The 14,254-nt window shown below is 42.3% G+C and overlaps 1 protein-coding gene across 1 annotated transcript in view; it reads right to left on the bottom strand.

The window, feature by feature from the left end:
* Positions 1 to 14,254, bottom strand: part of LOC138642083 (contactin-associated protein-like 5) — a 484,494-nt gene that overhangs the window by 51,583 nt on the left and 418,657 nt on the right. The window contains exons 15-16 of the mRNA XM_069730012.1: positions 9,266 to 9,393; positions 9,013 to 9,183 (exon numbers count right to left, since the gene is read on the bottom strand). Coding sequence (XP_069586113.1) covers positions 9,013 to 9,183; positions 9,266 to 9,393 — 299 coding nt within the window. The remainder of the gene's footprint in view (positions 1 to 9,012; positions 9,184 to 9,265; positions 9,394 to 14,254) is intronic.

Below are 14,254 nucleotides of genomic sequence, written 5' to 3'. Positions count from 1 at the left end.
TGGATGATATTTTGGTCTTTTCGGATGATTGGGAGTCTCATGTGAAGCAGGTCAGAATGGTGTTCCAGGTCCTTCGTGCGAATTCCTTGCTTGTGAAGGGGTCGAAATGTCTCTTTGTAGTTCAGAAGGTTTCATTTTTGGGTTTCATTTTTTCACCTTCTACTATCGAGATGGACCCTGTTAAAGTTCAGGCCATTTATGATTGGACTCAGCCGACATCTGTGAAGAGCCTGCAGAAGTTCCTGCGATTTGCTAATTTTTACAGTCGCTTCATCGCTAATTTTTCTAGTGTTGCTAAACTGTTGACTGATTTGACCAAGAAAGGTGCTGATGTGGTCAATTGGTCCTCTGCAGCTGTAGAGGCATTTCAGGAGTTGAAGCGTCGTTTTTCTTCTGCCCCTGTGTTGTGCCAGCCAGATGTTTCACTTCCGTTTCAGGTCGAGGTTGATGCTTCTGAGATTGGAGCAGGGGCTGTTTTGTCGCAAAGAAGTTCTGATTGCTCGTTGATGAAACTATGTGCCTTCTTTTCTAGAAAATTTTTGCCTGCTGAGCGCAATTATGATGTTGGCAATCGAGAGTTGTTGGCCATGAAGTGGGCATTCGAGGAGTGGCGACATTGGCTTGAAGGAGCCAAGCATCGCGTGGTGGTCTTGACAGATCACAAGAATTTGACTTATCTCGAGTCTGCCAAACGGTTGAATCCTAGACAGGCTCGATGGTCGCAGTTTTTCTCCCTTTTCGATTTTGTGGTTTCGTACCTTCCGGGCTCTAAGAATGTGAAGGCTGATGCCCTGTCAAGGAGTTTTGTGCCTGACTCTCCGGATGTTCCTGAGCCGGCGGGTATTCTCAAAGAGGGGGTAATTTTGTCTGCGATCTCCCCTGATTTGCGGCGTGTGCTGCAGAAATTTCAGGCTGATAGACCTGACCGTTGTCCAGCGGAGAAACTGTTTGTCCCTGATAGATGGACTAGTAGAGTTATCTCTGAGGTTCATTGTTCGATGTTAGCGGTTCATCTGGGAAACTTTGGTACCAGAGATTTGGTGGCTAGATCCTTTTGGTGGCCTTCTTTGTCACGGGATGTGCGTTCTTTTGTGCAGTCCTGTGGGACTTGTGCTCGGGCTAAGCCCTGCTGTTCTCTTGCCAGTGGGTTGCTTTTGCCCTTGCCGGTCCCGAAGAGGCCCTGGACGCATATTTCCATGGATTTTATTTCAGATCTCCCTGTCTCTTAAAGGATGTCAGTCATTTGGGTGGTTTGTGATCGCTTCTCTAAGATGGTCCATTTGGTACCCTTGTCTAAATTGCCTTCCTCCTCTGATTTGGTGCCATTGTTTTTCCAGCATGTGGTTCGTTTGCATGGCATTCTGGAGAACATCGTCTCGGACAGAGGTTCCCAGTTCGTTTCGAGGTTTTGGCGGTCCTTTTGTGCTAAGATGGGCATTGATTTGTCTTTTTCTTCGGCTTTCCATCCTCAGACAAATGGCCAAACCGAACGAACCAATCAGACCTTGGAAACATATCTGAGATGCTTTGTTTCTGCTGATCAGGATGATTGGGTGTCCTTCTTGCCTTTGGCTGAGTTCGCCCTTAATAATCGGGCCAGCTCGGCTACTTTGGTTTCGCCCTTTTTCTGTAATTCTGGTTTCCATCCTCGTTTCTCTTCAGGGCAGGTTGAGTCTTCGGACTGTCCTGGTGTGGATACTGTGGTGGACAGGTTGCAGCAGATTTGGACTCATGTGGTGGACAATTTGACATTGTCCCTCTCCTAAGTTTAAGCCTCGTTTCATTGGTCCGTATAAGATTTCTGAAGTTCTCAATCCTGTGTCATTTCGTTTGGCCCTTCCAGCTTCTTTTGCCATCCATAATGTGTTCCATAGATCATTATTGTGGAGATATGTGGCGCCTATGGTTCCCTCCGTTGATCCTCCTGCCCCGGTGTTGGTCGAGGGGGAGTTGGAGTATGTGGTGGAGAAGATTTTGGATTCTCGTATTTCGAGACGGAAGCTCCAGTACCTGGTCAAGTGGAAGGGTTATGGTCAGGAAGATAATTCCTGGGTTTTTGCCTCTGATGTTCATGCTGCCGATCTAGTTTGTGCCTTTCATTTGGCTCATCCTGATCAGCCTGGGGGCTCTGGTGAGGGTTCGGTGACCCCTCCTCAAGGGGGGGGTACTGTTGTGAATTCTGTTATCGAACTCCCTCCTGTGGTCATGAATGGTACTTCGGCAAGTTCTGTCCATGGACTCCCTTTGGTGGCTGTGAGTGGTGCTGCTGCTTCTGAGGTTCCTTCCACAGGTGACGGAGTTTATTCGTTGGCTGGCTGATCTATTTAACTCCACTCAGATCGTTACTCCATGCCAGCTGTCAATGTTCTTGTACTGGTTCAGTTCGCTCTTGGATCTTTCTGGTGACCTGTCTACTCCAGCAGAAGCTAAGTCCCTGCTAGTTATTATTTGTACATTGTTTTCTCGTCCAGCTTGCTATCATGATTTTGTTTTGCTAGCTGGAAGCTCTGGGATGCAGAGTGGCACCTCCACACCGTGAGTCGGTGCGGAGGTCTTTTTGCACACTCTGCGTGGTCTTTTTGTAGTTTTTTGTGCTGACCGCAAAGATACCTTTCCTATCCTCAGTCTGTTTAGTAAGTCGGGCCTCTCTTTGCTGAAACCTGTTTCATTTCTGTGTTTGTGACTTTCATCTTTACTCACAGTCAATATATGTGGGGGGCTGCCATTTCCTTTGGGGAATTTCTCTGAGGCAAGGTAGGCTTTATTTTCTATTTCTAGGGCTAGTTAGCTCTTAGGCTGTGAAGAGGCGTCTAGGCCGTGTTAGGTACGCTCCACGGCTATTTCTAGTTATGTGATAGGATTAGGGGTTGCGGTCAGCAGAGTTCCCACTTCCCAGAGCTTGTCTTGTGTGAGTTTAACCATCAGGTCGTTCCTGGTGCTCCTAACCACCAGGTCCATAACAGGTTGAGTAGTTTCTGTCATCTGGTGAGAATTTCATGTCAATAGCACCTGTAGAAATGTACTTGGAAAATTGGTGACATTATCAACACCTAGTATATATATATATATATATATATATGTATATATATATATTTATATACAGTACTCGTATAAGTGTTGAACATGTCACCAATTTTCCAAGTACCGGTATATTTCTAAATTTAGAAAGTACATTTGCTTTTTGTCATTGCTCTCTCCCTTAAAGGGTAAAGTACCATGAGGTGGTATCTAAAATGCACATTAGTTGCTCAGGTAGTGCAGCTCAGACAGGATGGCAAATCAATGCAAGCTGTGGTAAGAAGGGTAGCTGTGTCTGTCAGCACAGTGTCCAGAGCATGGAGCAGATACCAGGAGACCAGCCAGTAGACAAGGAGACTTGAAGGTGGCCTTAAAAAGGCAACAACCCAACAACAGGACCGCTATCTCCTCCTTTGTACAAGCAGGAAGAGGAGGAGCAGTGCTAGAGCCCTGCAAAATGACTTCCAGCAGGCCATTAACATCCATGTGTCTGCTCAAACGGTCAGAAACAGACTCCATGAGTGTGGTATGAAGACCCAACGTCCACATGTGGGTGTTGTGCTTACATTCCAACATTGTGCAGGGTGAATGACATTTGCCACAGAATACCAAGATTGGCAGATTCGACATTCACACCCTGTGCTCTTCACAGATGAGAACAGGTTCACACTGAGCACATGTGACAGACATGACAAAGTCTGGAAATGCCGTGGAGAACATTTTGCTGCCTGCAACATCCTCCAGCATTACTGGTTTGGCAGTGGGTCAGTAATGGTGTGATGCATTTTTTTTTGAAGGGACACACAGCTCTCCATGTTCTAGCCAGAGGTACCCTTATTGCCATTAGGCACTGGGATGAGATCCTCAGACCCATTGTGAGGCCATATACAGGTGCAGTGGGCCCTGGGTTCCTTCTGATGTATGACAATGCTAGGCCTCCTGTGGTTGAAGTGTGTCAGCAGTTCCAGCATTATGAAGGCATTCATGCAATGGACTGGCCTGCCTGTTCTCAAGACCTAAATCCATCTGAGCACATCTGGGATATCATGTCTCTTTCTTCCACCAATGACACGTTGCACCACAGACTGCCGAGGATTTGGCTGATGCTTTAATCCAAGTCTGGGAGGAGATCCCTCAGCAGAACATCCATCACCTCATCAGGAACATTCCCAGTCGTTGTAGGGAGGTCATACAGGCACGTGGAAGCCACACACACTGCTGAGCATCATTTGCTTGTCTTGAGGCATTTGCACTGAAGGTGGATCAACCTGTAATTTGATTTTCCACTTTGATTTTGAGTATCATTCCAAATCCAGACCTCCACGGGATATTAGTTGTGATTTACATTGATCATTTTTATGTTTTATTGTTCTTAACGCATTCCACTATATAATGAATAGAGATTTGCACCTGGAATTGCAAAGGCCAGGATTTTTGATAATTCCTCTGTGCAGGTGGAAATATAATGCCATTGCATGATGAACATATATTTATATTACCACCACATATTGTTTAAATATTACAAGCATCCTGTTATTGAACACAACTTATTATATCAAGAACAATATGCCAATAATACCACATACAAGGGACAAATACTGGACACCATGACCACATATTATCGGCATATACAATAATAGCTGAAAGTTTTGGCACCCCTAAAATTTTTCCACAAAATGATGCATTTCTCTCAGAAAACTGCTGCAACTCTATATGTTTTGTAATATACATGTTATTTATTTTGTGCATATTGGAGCGACACAAAACAAAACAGAGAAAAACTGGCAAATTTGACATAATTTACCCTAAGAAACCCCAACAATGGGCAGAACAAAAATGTTGACACCATTCCAAAATTGTGGTTAAACAACTGTGTTTCAAGGATGTGTTGTTCATTCAAACTCACTTGTGGCAAGTAACATGTGTGGGCAATATGAAAATCACACCTGAAACCAGATAAAAAGAAGATAAGTTGACTTAATCTGTGTGTCTGTGTGTGCCACACTAAGCATGGAGAACAGAAAGAGAAGAGAACTGTCTTAGAACTTGAGAACCAAAATTATTAAAAAATATCAACAATCTCAAGGTTGCAATTCAATCTTAAGAGATCTTGATGTTCCTTTGTCCACAGTGAGCTCAAAATCAAAAGTTTACAACCAACAGAGATGTAGCTAATCTCCCTGGATGTGGATGGCTGAGAAACTATGATGAAAAGTTGCAACAAGGATAGTTCAGATGGCGGATGAGCAGCCCCAATCAAATTCCAAAGAAATTCAAGCTATCCTGATTCCTGAATGTTCAAGATACATCAGGTTCAGCGCAAACTATCCGTCAACAACTGAATTAAATAGAATGCTATAGCAGGAGACCCACTGCTGACACAGAGACATAAAAAAGCTAGACTGCAGTTTACCGAAATGTACGTAAATAAGCCAAAATCCTTCTTGGAAAGTGTCTTGTGGGCAGTTGATACCAAGATGGAGCTTTTTGGTAAAGCACATCATTCTACTGTTTATCAAAAAAGGAATGAGGCCTACAAATAAAAGAACACAGTACCTATATTCAAATATGATGGAGGCATGATGGAGGTTCAAAGATATTTTGGGATGCCTTGACTGTGTGCAAAGAGTCATGGAATCTGAAGATAACCAAAGGATTTTGGGTCACAATATAGTGCCCAGTGTCAGAAAGCTGGGTTTGTGTCCTAGGTCAAGGGTCAGGACTATGACCCAAACATACTTTAAAAAGTGGAGAGTTCTGAAGTGGAAAGTTTGAAACAAAGCATTGGAGAGTTCTGAAGTGGCTAGCAATGAGTCTGGATCTAAATCCCATTGAACACCTGTTGAGAGATCTTCACATTGCCGTTGGAAAAAGGCACCTTCACATATGAGAGACCTGGAGCAGTTTGCAAAAGAACAGTGTTCCAAAATTCCAGTTGAGAGGTGCAAGAAGCTTGTTGATGGTTATAGGAAGTAATTGAATGAAGGTTTTTATTCCACATGGCGTGCAACCAAATATTAAGTTGAGGGTGCCAACAATTTTGTCCTTCCCATTTTTGGGGTTGCGTGTGATACTCTATTCAATTTGCCTTTTCTTCTCAGTTTTTTTGTGCTGTTCCATTACACACAAAGGAAATAAACATGTGTATAACAAAACAGGTGTAAATGCAATAATTTTCTGATAGAAATAATTAATTTTCTGGAACAATTTCTCTATAGTGTTGAATGAATATTACAACCATACAGATCATTAACAAAAAACAAACCTTATAATAATACCAATATTACCCCTAAACAGTTACCATTTGGGGGCAAATTCAAGAAGACCAGTATTGCATACACTAGTCTTAATGAGGAGGCTTGCTAGAGTATGATATGCCTAATTCACTACTTAATTAATTGTGTACATTGCTTAGCTTGTGTATGCTGCTACCAGAAATGTCCTCCAGTCTGGAGACTTTCATAAATTTCCCGTGTAGATGATGCCATGTCCCATCCTGGTCATGCTATGTCTATGCCACTGTCATATCGATATATCTGTCCGGGACTGGCATGAAAACACCAAAAGTCACAATATTTACAAGTTGTACAATAATATTGTAACTTAGTATGTTGTTTTAAGCCAGAATGTTAGCATTGATAACTTAAAGAATCATCCCATAGAGTTAAGATAGCATTTATAAATAGGACCTCTGCAGACTATGTACAAAGTATGGGTAAATTCTGGCAAAAGCATATACAGTACAGGCAAATTGCCTCTTGAGAGAGGAAAAGGACTTAAACTCTATAGCGCGCTACCTGTTGGAAGCAGCAATCCTACAAGTCATTATTGACCACTTAACGGGTCTTGTAATATGACTTGGGATAAAAGCCAAATTAGAATCTCAATTTGCAGGCACACTGGGGCTTCATGGTATTGCTCCTCATCAGTGCAAAGTATGAGAACTGATTTGGCTAGGTGAGAGGCTTTGGAGTGAGGTCTCAGGGGTCACGTTTCTCCTTGTGAGGAATGACACATTGGCTTCGGCCTGCCAAGGTAAGGAGGCTTATTCTACAAGCAATGCTCCACTGGGAAATTTATTATGCAAATTGCCTGTTCAGAGAGGAACAAGACTAGAACTCTTTAGCATCACCTGTTGGAAGCAGCAATCCTACAAGTTATTATTGACCCCTTAACAAGTCTTGCAATATGGCTTAGGATAAAAGCTAAATCAGAATCTCAATTTACAGACACACTGTTTCGGGATGTTGCCCCTCATCAGTGCAAAGTTTGAGAACTGATTTCGTTAGGTCACAGGCTCTGGACTGAGATCTAATGGATAACGTTTCTCCTTGTGACAAATCCAATGACTAGCACCTGATGTCTCAAGTTGAAGAATTAGTAATTAATGTTCTATTTTCTTGTTCACCTGGCCTAGAACGCTATGATTTCCTGTTCAGCCATTAATAAAGACACAGACATCTGAGGCTGATTGCTTTTAGATTATTCTTCCCACTTTTTCCCTCAGTCTTACACAAACTCGATAGTGCCATGGAGTGTCCCTGGTACCGTGTGCAGTAACAGTGTTAGGGTTGGCGGAACGCACCAAGTATATATATGTGTTATAATAGGTGCGTTCACAACCCGGGGTCCACCGTGCAGGAGAGAAACCTGCTGCTAGCAATTGGCGGCACTATATGGCGGTATAAGCAAACTCTGTTACGTCACAGAATCGCAAGGTAGGAAAACGCTGTGCCCTGTTAACCTCATAGAGGATCACAACTACCTAACAAAGCAGAAAGCAAACAGTGGTCATGCAGTCAGCCTAGCACACGAACAACTCCTCTCCGGTGGAACCGGTATTCTGGTGGCAATAAGACAGCCCTGAATTCATACACACAAAACTCCTCACCGGAGGTGCCTGTATTTTAGGGGCTTATTTCAACCAACCCTGACCACATGCAGACTTGACTACAAAGTAGCAAGCTCATAACATAGGTTGATACCAGTGCATGGCCGTGCGGCCATGCGAACATTTTATAGCTGTAGCAGACAAGGACCTTCCTAGTGGTCCAATAGGAGCTGCTACAGGACCTGAGCGTGTGACCACAGACCTCCAATGAAAGGTCGACCCTTGGGCATGCTCAGTAGAGGAAAAGCAAGACTTAGTCCCAGGAGCATCTGCCCACCGAAGAATAGTACTAGTTACAATGGCTAAGCCTGGAAGATCAGTAGTAACCAAGCGCACATTATCTGCCTGAGCCAGGAAAATGGGAGACCACAGCGGACATGCCTCGAGATTCCCCCTGTGCAGCGGCGGGAACTCGACACCTAACAAACAGTACCTCCCTTTTGTCCACAGTAGTGATGCTGCCCTTTGTGCCCCACACACAGTAGAATTGTCCTCCTTTGTGGTACCCTTACATTAGTTATGCTTATGTTCTTTTTTTTTAATATTCATACAATATTAACATTTCCATTTCTGTCCTCAACAAGTAGTAATGTCATTCTTTGTGCCAAAATATAATAATAATGCACCCATAGCACCATTATAATAACAATGTCAACTTTTTATGACTCCACATAGTAATATCATTCAACTTTTGTGCTTCAGTACAGAGTAGGCAGATTAAATAGCAAAAACTTGCTGACAGATTCCCTTCAAGTCTTGTACAATGATGACTAATTAACATTGTAAAACTATCCTGTATCAAAAGCCTTTAAGGGAACCACTGACACGCGCCCATTCTGCATATTGCTCTGATTTCACGTGGACCATCATGCGGACTAAATTGCAGTTCCTAATGTGAAACATGACACTGGTCACAATATATTGTCTTCCATGGATTATGCAGTCACTATAGAATTAATATTAGATATCCTAATAAGAAAACAATGCATGATACCATTGTGATGACATTTCCTGCCTCTTGGTACAATGACACATTTTTCACATATTACTCGGGTATTTGCTACACAATGTAAGCAATAGACACATAACTTTCAATAACTTACAGATTAGCTCAAGTCTTATGAGGTCTTTAATGCCAAGATTTTCCAAGAACACTCCAGATGAGCTGGTGGTTTTGAAGAAAAATGAAATATCAATGCTGAATTCTGAATGGAAAGTTGGAAAATAGAGATAAGAGTTCCCGGAAATGAAAGATGCTGAATTCCAAAAGCTTCCTGGAAAAAAAAGTGAATTTAGTTAATTTTTCACAATACTGCATGGAATATACAGAAATTTAAAAAAAAAAATTCTACATACTGTCACCGTAGCAGCGCAGAGATCCAACTTTCCAGGCGGCTTCAGAGCCCGATCTGTTTGTGTCAGTGACTACAATCTGTGAGACCGGTAAATGATCTTTAAAGGTAAGAAATCCAATATCACTTGTCCTATATGAGGTTGTAGAAGAAAGAAAAGAATGAGGCAGAAAAGAATGAGGCAGAACAGAAGAAGTGTCATGATTCCTCCACACAGTGTGTCTTGGACCCAGTGAGTGACAGTTTTGCTACCCTATGGAATCAGGGTCAGGCTGAGCTGTCAGTTTTGTAAGTTCACCCAATCTAGTGCAGAGGTGTGCTAATCCGTTGGTATTTTGATTGACAGCTTAGCTGTCCAATGTGAGACTGGGAGGTGCTGCACTCCCTTCAGGTGTTTAATGTTCCCTGAGAATACTCAGCTATTTAGCTAAGCTGCCAGTCCTAGACCTCTGGCAGTTGTAGTTTTCAGTTCAGTGGTGTGTTTTTTCTGTGCTCGGAACTCTGCCATTCTGATCTTTGTTGTCGGACCTTGTTTTTTCTTTAGACTACCCATTTGTATTATCTCTTTTGTCTTGATGCATTCTGCCTTTACCTGACTACATCTTTGTCTCTTCCCTGTGTTTATGACGTACCCTCCTGGCTCTGTACCTCAGACTCCTTGACTTCCCTAACCCACAGTTTTTTCATGAGATGTGAATCAGCGTCACCAGCAGGAAAAATTTAGCAGATTGTGGAAAGATAGGGAGGATAAAAAACAAGAAGAAGATAAAGTGTGACGGGAAAAGAAAAAGGAAAAAATTATATATTGAGAAGAGGAAAAGCAAGTAGGAATAGAAAATGAAGGTGGTGAGTGGGAGGGGAACAAAGGAAAAAGTAGGAAAAAAGGATAGGGAAATGAAGAGAGTAAAAATGGAAAAAAGGAAGGAAGGAAAAAGAAATATTGCAAAAAAATAGAAAACACGAAGGGTAGGAAAAGTAGAAAGTGAAGGGGAAAAAGAAAGAAGAAAAGTGAAGTCTTGTAGAGGACAGATAAAGGGGAGATGAAAAGAGAAAGGAGAAGAAGGAAATGTTAAGAAAAAAGCAAAAAGGAAGGGAAAGTGGGCAAAGAAGATAACAAAAAGTTAAGGACACAGAGGAAATTAAAGATAAAGATGGGACAGCTCTTCGAAGGGGTACAATTCTCTACAATATTCATGGTTACCTTGATTACATAGTTAAGGGAATGGGTGGAGTACAGTACCAAGACAGGTTACCAAAATTGGGGTTATTCAGTTTGAAAAAAATACAGGCAATCGTATTACAATTCACAAACATATGAAGGGCCAGCACAGAGATCTTTTCAATGATCTGTTTACATCTAGGCCTATGACAGTAACAAGGGGTGATCCCCTATATCTAAAGGAAAGGTTTAATCATAATCAATAAATAATAATAATAAATAATAATAATAATCACAGACAGCAATTCTTTACCGTGAGAGCAGATAAAATATGGATTCTTTAGTGTAAGAGCAGTGAGACTATGGAACTCTCTGCCATATGATTCACTAATGGTTGATTTACTACTAAAATTCAAGAAGGGCCTGGATGTCTTTCTTGAAAAATATATTATGGATATGGGTACAATATTATGTGATGGGATGTTGATCTAGAGAACTAGTCTGTTCATCATATGTGAAGAGACAATTTGCATATTTCCCAGAGGAGTATTGCGGCTTTAAGTCTCCTCATCTCAACATGCTTAAACTGTCACTCTCCGCAAGGAGACAAGATACCGATCAGACGCCTCTCAATCAGCCAAACCAGATCTCCACTTTGCACTGATGAGGGGCAGTACCCTGAAACACAGAGTCTGCAAATTGAGATTCTGGTTTGGCTATTATTCTAAGTCATGTGACAAGGCTCGTTAAAGAGTCAACATTGACTGTTAGGATTGCTACTTCCAATAGGTGGCACTAGAGTTCTAGTCCTCTTCCTCTCTGAAGAGACTTATTTGCATCATATGTGATGTCAGGAAGGAATATTTCCCCTACAAGTGAGTTATTAGTGTCTGCCCCATGGGGTTTTTCCTTCCTCTGGATCAACAAGTTAGGCATTTGACCTAAACTATTAAACCATGTCAGAGTTATTTAAAGACAGAATACAACCTAAATTTTCAATGATTATTGTAAGGCCGGCATCACACACAACATATAAAACAATCTGTCTGTTTACATGGATGAGAATCGCACAAATGTTTCATGAACAGTGATTCGTGTGCGATGCGGGGATGCAATTTTTTTTCAAAAAAAGTATCCGAGTGTCATCCGTATGACATCTGTATGGCATCCGTATGGTGAGATTTTCTCACCGGCTTGCAAAATGGACATATAATGGATCCATGGGCTGAAGTAATCGTGAAAACATATATACAGCCTATATATATATATATATATATATATATATATATATATATAGTGACACATATATATTTAAATTATATATATGTACTGTATTTTCTGGTGTATAAGACGACTGGGCGTATAAGACGACCCCCAACTTTTCCATATAAAATATGGAATTTGGGATATGCCCGCTGTATAAGATGGGGGTCATGTTATATGCCCAGTCATCTTATACGGCATGTGGTTCCCAGGGTCTGGAGGAGAGGAAACTCTCCTTCAGGCCCTGGGATCCATATTCATGTAAAAAATAAAGAATAAAAATATAAAATATGGATATACTCACCCCTCCGACGGACCCTGGCTCTCACCGCTGCAAGCGTCTGCCTCCGTTCCTAAGAATGCAGTGAGTGAAGGACCTTCAATGACGTCGCGGTCAGGTGACCTCTCATGTGACCGCGACGTCATTGAAGGTCCTTCACTCACTGCATTCTTAGGAACGGAGGGAGACGATAGCAGCACTGAGTATATCCATATTTTTTATTTTTATTCTTTTTTTTTTTTTTTACATGAGTATGGATCCCAGGACCTGAAGGAGAGTCTCCTCTCCTCCAGACCCTGGGAATCATCCAGGATCGCTCCCTGCACACGCCGTACCCGGCGTATAAGATGACCCCCGACTTTTGGGACAATTTTTAGGGGTTAAAAAGTCATCTTATACGCCGGAAAATACGTATATATCTTTATATTTCATACAGCGCTAGATAGCAGTAAATCCAGTAATTCAATTGCCGGATTTTGCTATCTCTTTACCAAACTCGACAGGATATGAGACACAGTTTACATACAGTAAACCAGTGGTCCCCAACTCCAGGCCTCGAGGGCCGCCAACAGTGCAGGTTTTCAGGATTTCCTTAGTATTGCACAGGGGTTGGAATCATCACCTGTGCAGATGATCACATTACCACCGATGCAATACTAAAGAAATCCAGAAAACCTGCACTGTTGGCGGCCCTCGAGGCCTGGAGATGGGGACCCCTGCAGTAAACCATTGCATATCCGTTATATTTTTATATATCCCTCACTAATAATGTTATTAGTGTGTGTGTTTAAAAGTTGTGAGCTGTATTAACTCCTTCATGACCTTGCCCTTTTCCGTTTTTGCGTTCTCGTTTTTCACTCCCCTCCTTCCCAGAGCCATAACTTTTTTATTTTTCCATCAATTTGGCCATGTGAGGGCTTGTTTTTTGCGGGACAAGTTGCACTTTTGAAAGACATCATTGGTTTTAGCATGTCATGTACTAGAAAATGGAAAAAAAATTCCAAGTGCTGTGAAATTGCAAAAAAAGTTCAATCCCACATTGTTTTTTTGTTTGGCTATTTTGCTAGGTTCGCTAAATGCTAAAACTGACCTGCTATTTAAATGGTAAAAACAATTCCAAACTTTGCTGAAAAAAAAAAATTGCGCCATTTTCCGATACCCACAGCGTCTCCATTTTTCATGATCTGGGGTCAGGTGAGGGCTTATTTTTTGTGTGCTGAGCTGGCATTTTTAATGATACCATTTTGGTGCAGATACGTTCTTTTGATCGCCCGTTATAGCATTTTAATGCAATGTCGCGGCGACAAAGAAAACGTAATTCTAGCATTTCTAATTTTTTTCTCGCTACGCCGTTTAGCGATCAGGTTAATCCTTTTTTTATTGATAGATCAGGCGATTCTGAATGCGGCAATACCAAATATGTGTAGGTTTGATTTTTTTTTATTGTTTTATTTTGAATGAGGTGAAAGGGGGGTGATTTAAACTTTTATATATTTTTTATTTTTTCATATTTTTTTAAACTTTTTTTTTTACTTTTGCCATGCTTTAATAGCCTCCATGGGAGCCTAGAAGCTGGCATAGCCTGATCAGCTCAGCTACATAGCAGCGATCATCAGATTGCTCCTATGTAGCTGAATTACAGGCTTGCTATGAGCGCCGACCACAGGGTGGCGCTCACAGCAAGCCGGCATCAGCAACCATAGAGGTCTCAAGGAGACCTCTGGTTGCTATGCCGACGCATCGCTGACCCCCAATCATGTGATGGGGTCAGCGATGCGCTCATTTCCAGCCCGATGGCCGGAAGCGCCAGTTAAATGCTGCTGTCAGCATTTGACAGCAGCATTTAGCTAGTTAATAGTGGCGGGTGAATCGCGGTTTCACCTGCCGCTATTGCGGGCACATGTTAGCTGTTCAAAACAGCTGACATGTCCTGGCTTTGAAGTGGGCTCAGCACTGGAGCCCACATCAAAGCAGGGGATCCGACCTCCGCCGTAAAAGTCCCACGCTGTAAATCCATCTCAAGGGGTTAAATACATTTCAAATGGGGAGCGCTGCTAATGTGGCTGCTTCCGGCTGTAAATGACTGGGGAATGAATGAAATGCAGGCAACAGAGCTTTGGTGACTAGCGGTGCCGTCACTGAAGCTGCACCCCCTGGCGGCATGAACTCATATGAACTCTGTCGCGTGGGAAAATATTCAGAAACTTTCCCACGCTACAGTTCATAAGAGTTCATGCCGCCAGGGGGCGCAGCTTCAGTGACGGCACCGCTAGTTACCAAAGCTCTGTTCC

Source organism: Ranitomeya imitator, chromosome 1 (genome assembly GCF_032444005.1).
Source record: "Ranitomeya imitator isolate aRanImi1 chromosome 1, aRanImi1.pri, whole genome shotgun sequence".
NCBI lineage: Eukaryota > Metazoa > Chordata > Amphibia > Anura > Dendrobatidae > Ranitomeya > Ranitomeya imitator.
The sequence above is the reverse complement of the archived record's forward strand: the minus strand, read 5'-3'. Positions and strand labels throughout refer to the sequence as shown.